The following is a 17,009-nucleotide window of genomic DNA, read 5'->3' on the forward strand; positions in this document are numbered from 1 at the left end:
ACCGGAGATCCTGGTCTCTGATAATGGTCCGCAGTTCATCGCGGGTGTATTTGATGAGTTTATGCGCCAAAATGGTATTCGACATCTAAGGTCCGCACCGTATCATCCTGAGACGAATGGCCAAGCTGAGTCGTTTGTTAAGATGTTGAAACGGGCTTTGTGCAGGGTGGGGGGGGGGGTGGGGGTTGCACCTGTGCAGACGGTGGTCGATGTCTTTTTGCTCCATTACAGGAACGCAATTCATCCTGTCACGGGTGATTCGCCTGCCATTCGTCTCTATGGACGGGCATTGCGGTCCAGACTGGATTTGCTGCGACCTGGTGGGTCGGGGAGTGGGGCGGTGTTGCGTCCGACGCGGCTGCACGGCTTCAATGTGGGACAGTGGGTAATGGTGCGCGATTATTTCCACGGTTCCAAATGGGTGCCGGCGGTGGTCTCTGTGGTACTGGGGCCGGCGAATTGCATGGTGCGGACTGATGGTGGGGATGTGTGGAAGCGGCACGTGGACCAAATGCATGATCGCTGTTCAGCGTCACCCCCCCCCACACCTCTCCAGGCCGAACGATGTGGGACCCCCACCTGTAATGTCGCCGGCACCTGACGTTGTATCGCCAGGGCCGGATGTGCCGACGCCCAGGGGGTCTTCGCCTGATGCTGTCCTACCCGGGGACGTCGGGCAGGCTGGGCGGTCGGGGGCTGTTGGTATTGTGGATGGCGCGAGTCCGGCGAGGGTGTCACCTCGACCGAGCCGGGAGGCGTCTGAGCCTGGACTGTCTGGCGTTGCTGCCCGTCCGAGGCGGGTCAGGGTGCGGCCGCGGTACTTGGAGGATTATGAGTGTTGATGGGTTTCAGGTGGTCATGTTATGATTGTCCTTTCATCATTTGACTTGTCATTTTACGAGGGGAGGAGTGTGCTGTGTCACGTGATTGGGTTTTCGTATATCATGCCTCGCCCACTAGGGGTGGCAGGAATGTGCTTCTGGTCGTGCAATAAAGCGGAGTTGATGCTGGCACGCTTGCTTCTCGTGTTCCGCTGCACCTCATACACTCAAGTCATTACTCAAAGGCCCGCAGTGAAAGGAGAGAGGAGAGGTTTTATCTAATTTCTAATTAATTATGAATAGCATCCCCAAATATTTATAAAGTGGACGAGTAGTGGTGACGACATTACACAATCTTCTTATTTAAAAATGCATCAGGAAGTTCTTGATCATCATATTTATGAACGCTTTCAAATGTTGATCTTAGTTATGACAAGAAAGGAACTCTTTCTTAGCGCATTGCTTTCTATGATGCAGTGCTATCATCTGTTTGCTGACTTTTTGGACAATATTTGTGCTGAACATTTTTTTTTTCCTGCCTTCATTCCTACCCTTCCTATAAAGGTCAAGTTATTCCCAGGAGATGAGATTGTTGCTGTTAATGGCATTGCTGTCACAACGTTTGATTACCGTGAAGCCTGCAGCTACTTTCAGGGCCTGAAACAGGATACTGAAATACAGCTGTCCATTTCCAACACAGGTGAAAGAGGTAAAGGGTTAGTGGGCAAGAGGGAGAGAAGTGGCAAGGACTTAAGCGTTGCGTTTCAGACGTGTGTAACTAGAAGTTAGAATACCAAATTGAAAAATTTTCAGATTGAAGAACAGCGAGTATTTCATAATTGAACATCTCACTTCTATACCAATGCCTGACCGGAATATTGTTTGTGTCCTTCAATCTTTTAATCAATGTTACAACCACAAATGCTTTTGGAAAGAGTAAGATTGAATCTTTCAAACTTTTCCACAATTAAGTTCACCATATTTTTTTTTTTCACCAGGTTCAGAGGGAAAAATAAAAGATTCTGTCACCAATGGCATCCAAAAGGAGGATACTTTTGTGGGTCATCAAATTCATCAAGAGCAGATGTTGGTTATTCCAAGATCAGATGTAAGAGATTGTCCTCAGGTGATACCAAAAACAGAAGAGTTGTGGCAAGATTTTCTTCCTCCTCCAAAAGACGTTTCAAGTGATTTTGAGGACTTTGGGGAAAATGAAGAGATGTATGATGGAAAGACGATGATGGAAGACATGAAACGAATAAGAAGTACCGAGAAAAGGAAATGCATATCTCATGCATTGGAAGGAAGAGGGAGCGTGCAGAAAATGCATGAAATCAATAGAAATGGAGATTTAGATGAAAATACTGAGAAAGATGAAGAGAAAGAAGGTAAGCAAAGCAGAGGCTTTGAAGCACGCATTGGGGATGAAGCAGCAGAAAGTGTTGAGAACAAGAGGAGTGAAGAAACTGTGAAGTTCTCAATAAAGCGACATGAATTGTTGGAAACTGACACTAGTCAAGGAAGAAAGGCACAGGACCAATGGGCATTTGATAAAGTGCTAACAAAAGATTATGTCACGGAAGGAAGCAAGATGGAAACATGTGTCCTGAGCAAAGGGAAGACAGTTGGAGGTTTTCGAGATAATTTTTTTGGAATCGAGAAAGGAGGAGAAAATGATTATTGTGATGAGAATCATAAATATGAGGGCTGGGGGGGGAAAGATTCCATCAAGAAGAAATGGAAAGACGCATTAGCAGTTAATAATGGTGGAATGGAGAGTATGAATGAAGCTAAACCTGCAGATAATGTCGGCGAAGAAAGGATTAATCGTGAACTTGATCATGTTCGGTCATTGTGTTGTGATGGAGAATCAGGCTCGGTCACAGCCAGTGCCATGCCCAATCTCTCTCCTCTTCGTCCTCCATGCTCAGGCCTCTCCATGTATGCTTCTGCATGGGATTCAGAAACGGGATCAACAGATGAGTTCAGCTCTGAATCTAGTGAAATTTTAGAGGTTTTTAATTTGGTGGAAGAAGAGAGTGGTCCACTGGCTATAATTAGCAATGAAAGGTGTGCATCAATTGATGATCCCAATAATTTGGTCAAAGATGACGCTCAAGAAACTCAACAATATACATTCGACCCTGCACTCAATGCTTGTCAAGACATTTGGTCAAATCGGTCTGTCACAGGAGCACCATTGTGTAACCTGTTTATTGAAGACTCAGCAACACACCCTGTTACGCAAGAGCTGCCAAAGGATCGTTCAATGGTAATGTCATCAGTTTGCAATCAACAGGTTGAAAAGCAAAGTGCAGTGGATGAAGTGAGCACTGAAGCTGTAAATGTTCCTGCTTTATCAGATTCTGAATCTGAGCCCGAAGTGTTTATTACTGTGCTGCCTCGAGAATCAACAGAGTCACTGCAGGACATTGATATAGAAGGCAAAAATATGAAGCATGACTTGATCGTACCTGTTGCATCAAAGTCAGAGAATCCACAAAATGTGAAAGGTATGTTTAAAAAAAAATAAAAAATTAATTCAAAGTCTTTCCAGTTGTTGCAAATTATGATGAACTTTGTTTTTAATCTCTTTTTTACTTTTTTTCAACCATGTCTATTTCTTTCCCTAGGTTATTCTTCCAGCTTACTGCCTGATCTAACTCAGTGCCCAAGTTCCTCTTCCTCTGACTTCCTTGATCATCAGCTCAAATTGTCTTCCGACCTGATTTTCATATCTTCCTCAAATCCATTGTTCATTACACCAGTTACTCCTGTTTGGCAGGAATCTTCACTGCCACACTCTGCGATAGTTAGCCAACCTTTTATGCCTGCGGAGCTGCTGGGATCACGAGGAGAGGAGATGGTAATGAGTGATGATTTAATGAGTGTGAACAGTGATATTATGAAGCAGAGCAAAAACAGAGTTAAGGAAGAGCAGCCTGTTGTAGAGGAAAGAATGACAGAATGTGAAATGGCCAAATTTTCTGGTCCAGGGTTGATGGTGATAATAGACGGTGAGAGACAAACGGAGAGGGAAAATGATGATATGACCTATTTGGAGAATATACAGCATCAGGATGACAACAAAGTGGAGTTGGAAGATGACAAAGGCAACCAGAAGGAGGGTTGGAAGAAGGAGAGTACAAAGCATCAGGAGAATATGAATAACAAAAATTGGAGTGAGAATGAGGAAGAATGCACTCGTGCTTCAAAATGTAAAAATTGGAAGATTGGAGAGAAAGGGAAAAGAAAAGATGTTGAAATGCCAATAAGGGAAGACACGGCTATGGAAGAGCCACAGAAGGATGCTCATGACAATAAGATCAATATCGCTTGCAGAAAGATATCGTCTGATTTTGATACATCTTCTGCTGATTGGGAAATGTTGACTCGGAATCCAAAAAACTTGAGCCTAAGTCGAAGAACATCGTCAAGCAGTCCTAGCCTTCCATCCAGTGCAGCACCAAGCCTCCCACCAAGTCCACCTCCACTATCAGATGATTCCAATGTAGCGGATGACCAGATTTCGGCTTCACCTGTTGATCAATGGTTTATTTCTCCTTTGGTCTTAGGAAGTTTGCAGATGTCACCACAATTGCCATCTCAGATATCGGCAAAACAAACTAAGGTGCAGGACAGTGAATTCTCTGAAAACATTGCAAAGGAGATTGTCAAAGATAAGGTGAAACCGGTGATGATGGATGAAAGTGGTCTGCATAATAATTTCAAAGTCATCGAAGGTTGCACAAGCGATAGCACCACAAATATTGCTTGTGAGGAAAGGCATGTTGAAGTTGAAAAAGTTCGCTGTTGGAGCAAGTGTGTGAAAGAAGATGTGGGCCATGCAGAATACCATTCACCACTGTTGGCATTTGGTGATGGTGAGCCACTGGCAATGCCAGCAATAACTCGTAATGCCAACAATGCAACAAAGCAGCAAACGGATTTGCTTCCAGCTGAATCTGGAGCCCCTTTGGCTGAAGTAAAAAACCGCAAAACTAAAGCAGACTATGATGACTCCAATTTGGTTTCTGTGCAAGCTTTGATTCAATCATTTGAAGCATTACCGAGGTACAACGACCGAGACCAATCCAGGAAGACCTTCAGAAATCGTCAAGGTGCGAGTTGGCCATCCTGGAGGCCCCAGTCACTGAAGGAGTCATTGTCTACATCAATGAATTCTTTTGAGATGAAATCACAGTTGCATCTGTGGCCAAATTCAACGATGGATGATGGATCTTGGGTAGATGCTGGAAATACTGATAAATTCCTCAACAAGCCAAATGAGTCTTTGCAATTTTCTAACCCCCCGATGTTTAATCAGGTTGAGGCTTTGAGAGAAAGCAGGTTTCCCAGTCTGGAATCTGACCCTACAGATATACATGTAGTGGCAAAAGATAACGAGGTGTTAAAAGAGCCAGAAGAGGTGCAAGTGAAAGGTGATCAGAATAATGAGTACATCACCCCATCTGTCGGACTTGACAAGTTCCCGGGAAAGCCTTGGCCAGCTAGCGAAGGGCATGAAATTGAGATGAAGGACTCAAAGGGAAAAGGTTGCAGATGGAGTGCAGGATTTGAAGTTGAGGCTGAGACCGAGCTAGTAGGTGGTGGGGAATCGAAGGTTGTGGTTGAGGAGAGCTGGTCAGTCAGGTACGTGATCAACACTTTATCATTATTGTTGCAGTAAAAAAAAACATGTGATGCTAAAATATTGTTTCTCTTGGTGCTGTATAGACATAATGTGGAAATAAAATTCCAGATCAGTTTAGTAGAGATAGGTATAAAGTAAAGGCATGAATGTTCACAGTTAGAATATCTGAGGTAGGAGGTCAGGTGCTCTCCCTGAGTACTGTGGTCACTGATAAAGTCTGGGCAAACCGGTTATGATGGGCTACGTGCAACCCACCAAACCGATTCCTACAAAGTCAACATGAAGTAACTTTTATGCACCGTGGTTGTAAGTTGTTTAATACCTTCCATCTTCAGAAATTCCATCCCAGTGACTGACAAAACTGATGATCCCTTTTGCAGATTTAGCTACAATTCTAAGAATTAAAACCCTAGGAGTGGCCACTGAAACGAAAATGAAAACCCTTGTGAGTGGTGATGTGATTTTAACTTTGTTTTGGCTGACAAAGCCATGTGCGGTTTGAAAGGAAAAACAAATAAATCTGGCAGCATGTTCGAGGCGCTATGTCACCTTGTATAATGTATGTAATGGTAATAGCGTATCGGAGAATGTGAGACGACAACGCGAAATAAAATTGCACCAGTGTGATAGCCAGAGGGTGAATCAACAAGGCTGAATCGTTTGAGTTCATTCAATGTAGGCTTTATTCAGCAAGAACAGGAGAACCTGTAACAACACAGATGTATAGCTAAGCATGACATCTATTTATAATTCCAGCAGTGTGTGTGTGTGTGTGTGTGTGTGTGTGTGTGTGTGTGTGTGTGTGTGTGTGTGTGTGTGTGTGTGTGTGTGTGTGTGTGTGTGTGTGTGTGTGTGTGTGTGTGTGACCGCTGTTTCTCGACAACCACTGGTCCGATCTAATTAAAACTTGCCAGGTATATAGCTGGGGCCCTGAGTATGTGCCTTTTCAAGGTTTGATATTAATCGGACAAGTGGTCCCCAAGTTATGGCCATCTAATTACCAAACCAATGGCAGGACACATTGCTGCGTAGGCATGGCCGTTGGGGAAGAGATCCTCAGTTACCAATGACAGGACAAGTTGCTTGGCGTTTTGCACCCTAACAATATCTATCTTCTATCTGTCTATAATTCCAGCAATATCTGTTTGTTTGCCTTTTCAAGGTTTGAAATTAATCGGACAAGTGGTTCCTAAGTTATGGCCAAGTTAGAGCACGTTCCCCATTACGGGTTACAACGTACGGACCTCAGGATAGTGATGACTTACTGTATTCTAATAATTTCTCGATTTCTTATGCGCATTTATAGATAAACACAATGCCCCAATCCAATCATCTTTTACGAGAGCGAAGGAACGGCCTGTGTGGTTGTTTGAAAGTTATTATTATTACTTTTTTTTCCACGTATGGGCACGCAAGAGAGTGAAGGAACGGCCTGTGTGGTTGTTGTTTCTGGCACGCGGTTTGAAAGTTTTTATTTTATTTTTTGCACGTACGGCCACGCACGTACGGGCACGCGAGAGCGAAGGAACGACCTGTGTGGTTGTTGTTTCTGGCACGCGGTTTGAAAGTTTTTATTTTATTATTATTTTTTTTTTGCACGTTGGCCACGCACGTACGGTCACGTGAGAGCGAAGGAATGGCCTGTGTGGTTGTTGTTTCTGACACGCGGTTTGAAAGTTTGTTTGTTTTTTTTGCATGTCAGCCACGCACGTACGGGCACGCGAGAACGAAGGAACGGCCTGTGTGGTTGTTGTTTCTGACACGCGGTTTGAAAGTTTGTCTGTTTGTTTGGTTTTTTTTGCATGTCAGCCATGCACGTATGGGCACGTGAGAACGAAGGAACGGCCTGTGTGGTTGTTTCTGGCACGCGGTTTGAAAGTTTTTTTTTTTTCACGTACGGCCACGCACGTACAGGCATGCATGTATGGGCACTCACTAGTATAACAAAATACAATAAGCATAATACAGCAATGAAGAATAATAATTAATACGCCTACTGTAGTTCACTATGTAATCACAAAAGACCGTTCAGTAGCCATTTTGAATATCGCAAAGAACTATGGGCTTACAATCTATATAACCAGCATGCTCCAGCTAAGAATAATCAATATTGCATGAGCATAAGACACTGTATCCACAATCCTCACAACTAATATAAGAAATATATATATATGGCCCAGACCATGAATCAAACCCAGGTTCTCCAACAAACCATACCAGTGCTCTGCCATCTGAGCTATCTGGCCGACCCACTTAGTGCCCTTTCAGTTTCTTTTTAATGCCATCACGGGTGATGAAGGTTGTGATCAAGTTTCATTGAAATCGTATGTGTAGTTTCTGAGAAGAAGTTGCAAATATTTGTGGATGGAGGGACGATGCGCTATCCCATAAGCTCCCCGGAACTACTTTACAGGTGAGCTAAAAAGCATCCATGGGAATATAACAAACGAACTACAGTTGGAAGCCGTCCGGTGCTCAGTAACAATCCTGAAGAGAGTCCTCGGCACAAAACTTTGAAAACAAAACTTCACAGCTTGGTCCATGAATCATGACCCCTTACCGAAATGAAGGTGGATACTTTGAGCCCGCCCTGGGAGAACTCCATTCCACGTTCTGAAACCCCATGGATGGACACACACACACACACACACACACACACACACACACACACACACACACACACACACACACACACACACACACACACACACACACACACACACACACGGCTGATATAGGCAAGTTTTCGGGAATTGGCAGGTTGGAGTCAGTGTGATTAATGACTAAAGTATGTACTATATACAACCCAGAAACCTCGAGTAGCTTTCACCGTAAAAAAAACGTTACATTCATATAGACGTTTCAAGGGTATGATCACAAACATTAATCTTTTTAAACAGCTGCATGTGATGGGTAGAAAAAAATTGGCTCGGTAATTTAGAAAACAAGTTAATACTGCAAACAGCTCAGAAATCGGGCATTATTATCAAACATATTTTGCTGTGAAACTCACAAAGGGAAACATATAACTTTTGTCAAACAAATCCAATAACCAAATGCTTAGAAACAGGTGCGAGGATAAAGGAAAACCTGATATAACCCCCATAAGATACGGGATGAAACATTGCCACCATGGTGCCCATAACAGGCATGGCATGTCCACACACCCATGGACAGTCCATACAGATCCAAATCTACCCTTATGTACCACGTCCGTTTGTGCTGTATATGTACCTCGACATGGTAGTACCTGTCGACCATACATCCCAATCGGGACATGAACTGTACTGTGCAGCTCGGTAAGTGACTTAAGCACTCAAGCAATCCAACGGAACACCTGGCTTGGCAAGCAATTACCAATTGTCCTTGATACAATTATGCACTCCGAAACGCCCATGCAATGTCCGAATTGGACAAATTAACACTTTTTGGGGGAGTCGGAACTGCTGATACTTTCAAATCTGGAGCTTACGTCCAGGCCAAAAAACATGGTGGCTTCTGACCCCAGCAAGCTTACCCAGTAAATGCATTATGACCCTACACAGCAAGGTGGCCAAGTATCACTTGAATGATATAACTAAATAAGGTCGTTAATTATCTTCAAAAGGGGTGTTTTAATTAACCCAAACACCCAATTTTCACTCTTGCCCTTCCTTTGAGTTTTCTTCGTATGCATGCAGTTTCAGGCTGCTAAGTTTCATGGTTTTGGAGTTATGGAGGAGACACACGCACTGACACACATGCACACATTGCCTCTTATTAGTGTAACTGGGTGGTCGCTAGACTACCGTTATTCTCAGGTTTTCCATCTGTCTGTATGTAATGGACAGCTCTGGAGGCCAGAGGAGTCAACCGGTTTTGATGAAACTTGACTGGTGGGCTCATACCAGGATCTAGTTGTATGCTTTTGAGCACCGTTGCTATGGACACCACCGTTGCCAAGCAACGAGACTTTGAAATTTTTGAAAAAATCCGAAAAAGATATATTTTTCGAAAATCAAAAATCTTCTGCGCTTTTATGTGCACTATAATCAACCTCTTTGTCAAAAAATTTCAGCCCACTCCGTCAAAAACTGTATGACTAGTATGCAATTATAAAGCGACCACCCATGTCGCCTACCGGCTTGTGTGTGTGTATATATACATATATATATATATATATATATATATATATATATATATATATATATATATATATATATATATATATATATATATATATATATATATATATATATATATATATATATATACACATAAGTGTGTCCCCAAAAATATCCAACTTTTCATTTGCAAAGAGGATGGTCATAACATATACTTTTAAAAAGATATATGGCTGGATAGAAAGCTGAAAGGTTGAAGTTTATTGTTCCAATGTCAAAATTTCCACCAAAATTTAAATTTTGGTAAAGAATCGTCATTTTCTTTCAGACCACATGTTCGACATAGGCTCCACGTTGTCCGATCACTGCCTGCAAACGCGTTGTCATGTTCTCCATCACTTTGGGAAACGTTTCCTGAGGAATGTTCTGGATTTCTCGGTGGATGTTTTCCTTCAGCTGATCAAGGGTCTGAGGCCTAGGGTTTGCATAGATCCTGTCCGGTTGAGAAACCCCCACAAGAAGAAGTCTGGAGGAGTAAGGTCAGGGGAATACGGTGGCCACTCAATGTCTTCGTAGAGGGAGATAAAGCGGCCCTCAAAATGTTGGTTGAGAAAACGCCTTGTTTCCCTGGCTGTATGGGGCGGTGCCCCATCCTGCTGGGACCACTGGGTTCTCATCTGGATCAGGTTGTTTCTCCTTCCGGTCTGAGTACGTAGCTCAGGCAGGTGGAATTCCTGAATCATTTCGCGATAGTTCCTCTGGTTTACTGTGCAAGTGCGTCCCTGGTCATCTTCAAAGAAGTATGGACCAATTACCCCATACCAACCAACTGCCACCCACATGGTGACTTTGAGAACAGATTGAGGCACCAGTTCAGTTGATGCATTACCAGGATTTTCAGTTCCCCAGTACCAAAAGTTTTGCTTGTTTACCTCCCCGGACAAGTGAGCATGGCATTCGTCCGTCATGTGAAGTTTTTTGAGGAAGTCTGCGTCTTCCTCCAACTTTCCTGAGAACCAATTTGCAAAGTGTAGTCGTTTGCATTTCTGTTGATCAGTAAGCACCATTTCCGTTTGAATTTTGTATGGAAAGGCATGAATGTCTTGGCTAAGGATCCTCTGAACGGTGCTCTTATAAATGTTTGTCTCGGCAGAAAGTCGTCGAATCGATTTTTTTGGACTCTGAACGACCGCCTGTCTCACCATTTCCACATTTTCTTCACTACGACCTGTCCTCTTCCGACCACTGTGACCCTTGTGAAGGTCACAGATGGTTCCCACATTGGTAAACTTTGTGATGGTGCACTTTATTGTCTGAAAGTTTGGTGCATGGCGCAAGTGGATACCGAAATGTCTCGATTAAAGACGTTGCACCTGTATGACACTTTTCGTCTGGTTCCAAAGTTCAACAATTTTCGTCTGTTGTTGTACGGTCAGTCTTGGCATTTTTCTTGCGCTTGCTTGGTATCAAAATAAACTTCAGGGTCTCTGCAACAAGAAATGAAGCATTAGTGACAAAATTACTGCTTTTTTAGGATCAAACAAAGCATTTTAAAAGTTGTATATTTTTTTGGGACACCCTATATTTATACACACACACACACACACACACACACACACACACACACACACACACACACAATGTTATGGCCACGGGTACCGAGTATATTATGAGGGGGTTAATCCTCGTTTCTCCTCGGAATAACTGGACCTGGGGCCACCGCTCACAATTAACTTTGTGGTGTGGTGGGTTGCTTAACAACCACGAATGCCAATCAGTTAAACATGAGTTCCAGTGTCCACCGTCTAATATGCCGTTTAACTCGAGGTCACGTGGCCTCCTGACCAGGGAATGTGCCCTCGACGATGCACTAATGTTATTTTGATTGGATCTTAAGTAAGGTGGCCGAGCATTTACCGCTGGTGCACGTAGACTATGACAGGTTAATTAGTTTGGGTATTTATTATCTCCCAGTCAATCTAGATTCAGACAATGCTGGGTCAATGGAAGGAAATGACAAGCATGGACAGGTTAAAATGTCATCAAGGAATTTATTATTAAGAAAAATAAATAAACTGAAGAACTTTTTATTTCCTTGTGGTGTAAATGGATGAATTCAAATCAATCAAATGTTCAATCAACAAAATAATCTCAAACAAAAAAATTCACCAAGCATTTATAGAAAAATGGACAAAGAGCAAATGCTTATCACTCTGCCTTATTTAACAATTAAACACAAGCATGGGTAAGCACATGATGTAGTATAATATGGATGTACAGTATGTGAGCAGTTATTTGAGCATTAACCTCACTCACGCACTTCCGGGGGAGCACTGTCTTGCTGTCCCTCCTTTCAGAGCTCCGTGAGTGGTGTATATGTAGAGTGTGTCATTGCGTAATGAAGTGGCACACTGGTATGGCATGGTTATGTTTTGTGGCGGTGAGTGTGTGCCATGTCAGTGTGGTCTGCTTACCTTGCTCACCCGATCTACTTTACCTCATCCCATTCTTGCACATACACTAATCAATTGTATTGTGTGTAGTTGTCAATTGTTTCAGTGGTTAGACTACTTCCTTGACCTTTCGCACATGAAGCCTCGAGTACCATTCGCCAATGTTTATTTGGTTTGACACCGATAAAATGCAGGTTCTACCCAGGTGAAATTCATGCCCAGTTTAACGTTGGAAGAACAGAAAGCGGAAATGCGGTGAGGTAGGAAAGGACAGTCGGCTATTGCACGCATTATTTACAATCTGGCTATTAATTTAATATATAAGGTAAGATGACTAGATTTAATTAAGGGTTATTTTACATGTCATTTGTTTATTAAGGAATTATTTTAGACTTTGCCGGAATTGTAGTACATCTAGTTGCTTACCTCTGCCACCGAAGGTGTACGGAGGTTGTTTTCACCCCTGTCTGCCTTTTTGTTGATTTGTCTGTTTGTCTGTCTGTGAGCATAGTGTAGTAGACAGTATAAAAATCGTGCAAATTATGATACAAGCATCAAATTTGGCATTTCTGTTCTGCAGGGCTTTCTGATCATATCTGCCCAATTGGCCATTTGAAAATCCAAAATTTTGAAAAATTTGAAAAAAAAAAATAAAAACTTCAAAAAAATTTGAAGTCACAGCTGGCTGAAATTCTTGAAGCGCAAGTGAACATCCCAGACAGAGAACCAAGGGGAGATGCAGTCATCATTGATGGCTCAGCACTTATCAATGCTCTTCCTCCACGCACTTCAAAGATATTTGATGACTATGCTAAAGAAGACATCATCCCAAATGTGGAATCCTATGGTGCCAGGTACGAGAGGGTGGACGTAGTGTTTGATGTGTACAAGAAGTCAGGTGTGAAGTCCGAGGCAAGGTCAAATAGGGGGCAAGGAATCAGAAGAAGAATGACAGGAACCAGTAAGACCCCAAGTAACTGGAGAAGCTTTCTTCGAGATGACAGCAACAAGACTGAGCTGTTTCACTTCCTTGCGGAAAGATGTGTGAAGCACAGACGACAAGCACAGTCATTGTCACAAAAGGAGAAGATGCCATTAGCAACACAAGGAAGTCATTGGATGCTGTGTCTCCACGTTGTCATGAAGAAGCTGACACTCAAATATTTGTACACGCCAGGGATGCAACGACGGATGGTAGCAGTCCATTATCATTAAGGCTAATGACACGGACGTACTAGTCATAGCAATGTACTGCCATCCTTACAGGAACTAGGTCTTGAGAACATGTGGATTGCCTTTGGCTAAGGAGCCAAGGCGTGTTGGATTCCAGTCCATGAGGTAGTTTCTGCAATAGGGCCTGAGAAAGCTAGAGGGATCCCATACTTCCATGCGTTCACTGGATGTGACGTCGTGTCTGCCTTCCGCGGTAAAGGGAAGAAAACTGCATGGCAGATTTGGAACGTCTTTGATGATGTTTCTGAAACATTCACCGATCTCAGCCAGCAGCATCCAACATTGATTCGTGATCTTGACTTTTTTGAAGTTTTTTTTTCTTCAAATTTTTCAAAATTTGGATTTTCAAATGGCCAATCAGGCAGATTTGATTAGAATCCCCTGGAGAACAAATGTGCCAAATTTGATGCTTGTTTCATCATTTGCACGATTCCTCTCAAAAATTGCTGTTATCTGCCCCACTAGCAGGATATCTCAAAAGGTTATGGACGGATTCGGACAAAATTTGTTGGAGAGGTTGGGTGTGTGACGAGGACGAATTGAGACGATTTTAGTGAAGATCGAGGTCCGAGAATTTTGAAAGTGATTCTTCACCATTAAGTTATATGGAGCACAATATTTCAAAAAGTTGGGGATGGATAATGACAAAACTAGGTAGATGAGTTGGACAGGTGACAAGCAGAAGCCAGTTTCCCTGCCTCATCTATCTCCTTTCCACAGATCTCCTGTTGTTTTTGTTCCCCACTATTTTGTGCTTCCCTCTCCCGCCCCTCTTGTCTCCTGCCCTGTTATATATTTGTGTATTATCTCTTACATAAGCTTCGACATGGTATACAATACAAAAAAAAATCAGATTTTGTTTCAGGTCCAGATGCAGATCCTGCCTTTCAGTGGGATATAAAACGTAAACTGTTCACCCTGGCGGAGGTATGCGCTCTACCGAGTGCCATTCTAATTTCTCATGTAACTTAGTAATTGACCATTTGGGCTTTTTCATGGCCTGTGATTGGAAGTGATTTTTGCTTTCGGAGCTTGGTTTCATTAAGCCCCTCTTTTTGCCATCCTATCTAACCTGTGGGCTTAACATCCCTCCCTCATGTTGGTCACATGACAGAACTCTCAAAATTTGGCAAAGCATTGTTTATGAATATCCTATTACTGTGTAAACTCTTAAAATTCTTTGTTTTCCCTTGTTAACCCCTATTGAACCCTATTATTTTCATTTGACCCTGCATGTCATTTAAGTTTGGAGGTGCTCTCTTCATATGCTGTGGGAAAGGGACCCCGAGCACGGTTGACAAGCCTTCTGCCAGAATCTGACCTAACGAGTCTTTTAGAGCAGCTTCAAGCACACGAGGTAATTATGAGAAAGCCTGATATTTATAGACCTCTCCACCACTTTTCTTGCTGTTGAACATTGTTCAGGACATAAACTTTTTGTTGCAGTTCTGCCATGTTTTGGTGAATGTTTCAACATCCTATTTCACAAGTGAATTATAATGCTCAATAGATACTGAGCTAACTTCGGTGAGGATTGTTCATTTGATGTTTCACTTCCAGGCTTTCTGGGAATCATACTTTGTGGTGCTGAGAAAGGAGGAGGGAATGGACATTGGGTTCAGCATTACTGGTGGTTCAGACATGGAATTGCCTTATGTCACAGTGAGTCGCAAGCTTTTCAATCTCCCCTGCTGGTTACCTAATCACCTGCTGGCATCTACGTCTATGAGGTTTTCATTTAGCCAGACTCGACAACACCAGAACTCTTTGCACGTGCCCCAATTCCAATACAGTGTTAACGCATCACCAATCGCTCACGATATTTCATCGAGCATAACAAATTTCTAATCCAATGTGCCTTCCCAAGGTTCATCAGGTGTTTCCTGGGGGTGTGGCTGCGAATGAGGGTTCCATCCACCATGGTCAAAGGTTATTGTGGCTGAATGGTCAATGGCTGTTGGCTGTGTCACAAAGCACTGCTCTCAGAAGTTTGCACAAAGCTAGAACAAGTCCACATGCTCTGCTTGTCTTGGCAAAAGATCATGAGCAAAAGGTGATACAATCAGCAAGTGAAATTTGGAGCAAGTGTGCATGCACAGGTGAGTTAAATAACAATATAACAGTGTGAAAATATTAATTATTATACACATGATATTTACTCAGCTGTCCTTACTCTTTGGGTTTAGTGGCTTTTTTCCAGATGTTAAAGCAAGCTGGTCTTATCCGAGCTTTGATTTAACTGATAAAATCACTTCCCTTTGAGTATATTGAGGAGGAAAATTCACTATTCTCTGAATTAACTACTCTTTCAGTGAAAGACGCCTTCCTTGATATTATCCTAATGCTCCGCTTCTTTACTCTTGGGTTGTGGTCCCCGATCCTTGTTGCTATCCATTTCATAAAAAATAATGTACACTTCTGCACTTATCTTGTCTATCGCCATCATTATCTCAAACATCACTGTCAGAGCTCCTCATAATCAACTCCTTTCTAATGTATAAAGTCTTGTCTCTTCAGCTACTCCTTAAGTCTGGTGTTGGCTTTGTGGTTAGGGTGGCTGGCTGGCTTGGGATCTTAGGGTCCTGAGTTTAAGCCCTGCTGGCTGCTGAATTAACACCAGGTGGGGTTGATTCAGCCTGTCATCCTCTGAGGTTGGAGAAATGAGTTCCAGTGTACTGGTATAGGGGCACAGCATCACCGGCATATTCGCGCTCCAACAAAATTACAGCTACTCGGCAGCCAAGCTGCCATACGCAAGATGAAGAAGCCGCTCCTTGTATCTCAGTCTTGCTCACCTATGAACGAATCGAGTCACTCTGTGCTGAACCCTTTCTATGGCAGTTATGTTCCTCCCCGGATCTGGTGACCGAAGGCATACACAATATTCCTGTACAGTGTTAATACTATCTCTTGTGATTTCTAATTAATCCCCTGCAAATCTTCTTTACTCCTAAAAGGAGAAGTGTGCGTGCGTGCGTGTGTGTGCGGACTCTTGCATTATGTAGTCTCTTTTAATTTGTCCAACCCATCCCTCAGCACCTTACATTTTGTGATGTTAAGCTGAATCTGCCAATCTTCTGTCCATTATGTACATCTCCACTTTCCCTAATCGCATCATCCCTGTGTCTGCTGCCTGCCTTACCCCCAAGTTCTGTGTGATCTGCAGATTTGGAAAGCCATTGCTTTACCCCACTGTATAAATCATTGATGTACATTATAAATGATAACATCCCTAATACTGATCCCTGAGGTACCCCACAACTCCCAGCCAGATATCCTCCCACTCACAACCACTGTTTGCATCCTATCACCCAGCCAGTTATCAATCCATTCAGCAAGCCCTCACCTGAGCTAGCGGCGTTCTATATGGTACCTTATCAAATCCCTTCTGAAAGTATAGATACAGTATCTTCTATATTCTCTGCACTTTCCTCATCCAATCAGAAATTGCTTTGTGGAACTCCTATAAAATTGTTGAAGGCCTTGTATCCATTGGCAAAAGGCACTGCAGCCATCCGATCACCAATTAACATCTCCAACATATTCCCCACAACTGAAGTTAAATGAATAGGTCTATAGTTAACTAATTCTTCTCTGGATACATCCTTATATAAGTGTTACATTTACTGCTCTCAAAATTTTTTTTTATGCAATGTACTGAGCTTAATCGCGACAGTGCTAAGGTTGGGATTTTTTTTACCTCACCCCTCACCTTCTTTCATATGTAATATGCAGATAGCCCCTA

At 42.8% G+C, this 17,009-nt stretch overlaps 1 protein-coding gene across 4 annotated transcripts in view; it reads left to right on the plus strand.

The window, feature by feature from the left end:
- LOC147017591 (uncharacterized) overlaps positions 1-17,009 on the plus strand; it is a 66,688-nt gene that overhangs the window by 22,243 nt on the left and 27,436 nt on the right. For 2 of the 4 annotated variants that reach the window (XM_085847325.1, XM_085847326.1), the window contains exons 3-8: positions 1,386-1,530; positions 1,820-3,334; positions 3,455-5,474; positions 14,510-14,621; positions 14,825-14,926; positions 15,132-15,363. In XM_085847325.1, the coding sequence (XP_085703451.1) occupies positions 1,386-1,530; positions 1,820-3,334; positions 3,455-5,474; positions 14,510-14,621; positions 14,825-14,926; positions 15,132-15,363 (4,126 nt within the window). The remainder of the gene's footprint in view (positions 1-1,385; positions 1,531-1,819; positions 3,335-3,454; positions 5,475-14,509; positions 14,622-14,824; positions 14,927-15,131; positions 15,364-17,009) is intronic. The other 2 variants (XM_085847327.1, XM_085847328.1) reach the window with 1 other exon arrangement.

This window comes from Eptatretus burgeri, chromosome 11 (genome assembly GCF_056783735.1).
Source record: "Eptatretus burgeri isolate ZD-2024b chromosome 11, Ebu_testis_v1, whole genome shotgun sequence".
NCBI lineage: Eukaryota > Metazoa > Chordata > Myxini > Myxiniformes > Myxinidae > Eptatretus > Eptatretus burgeri.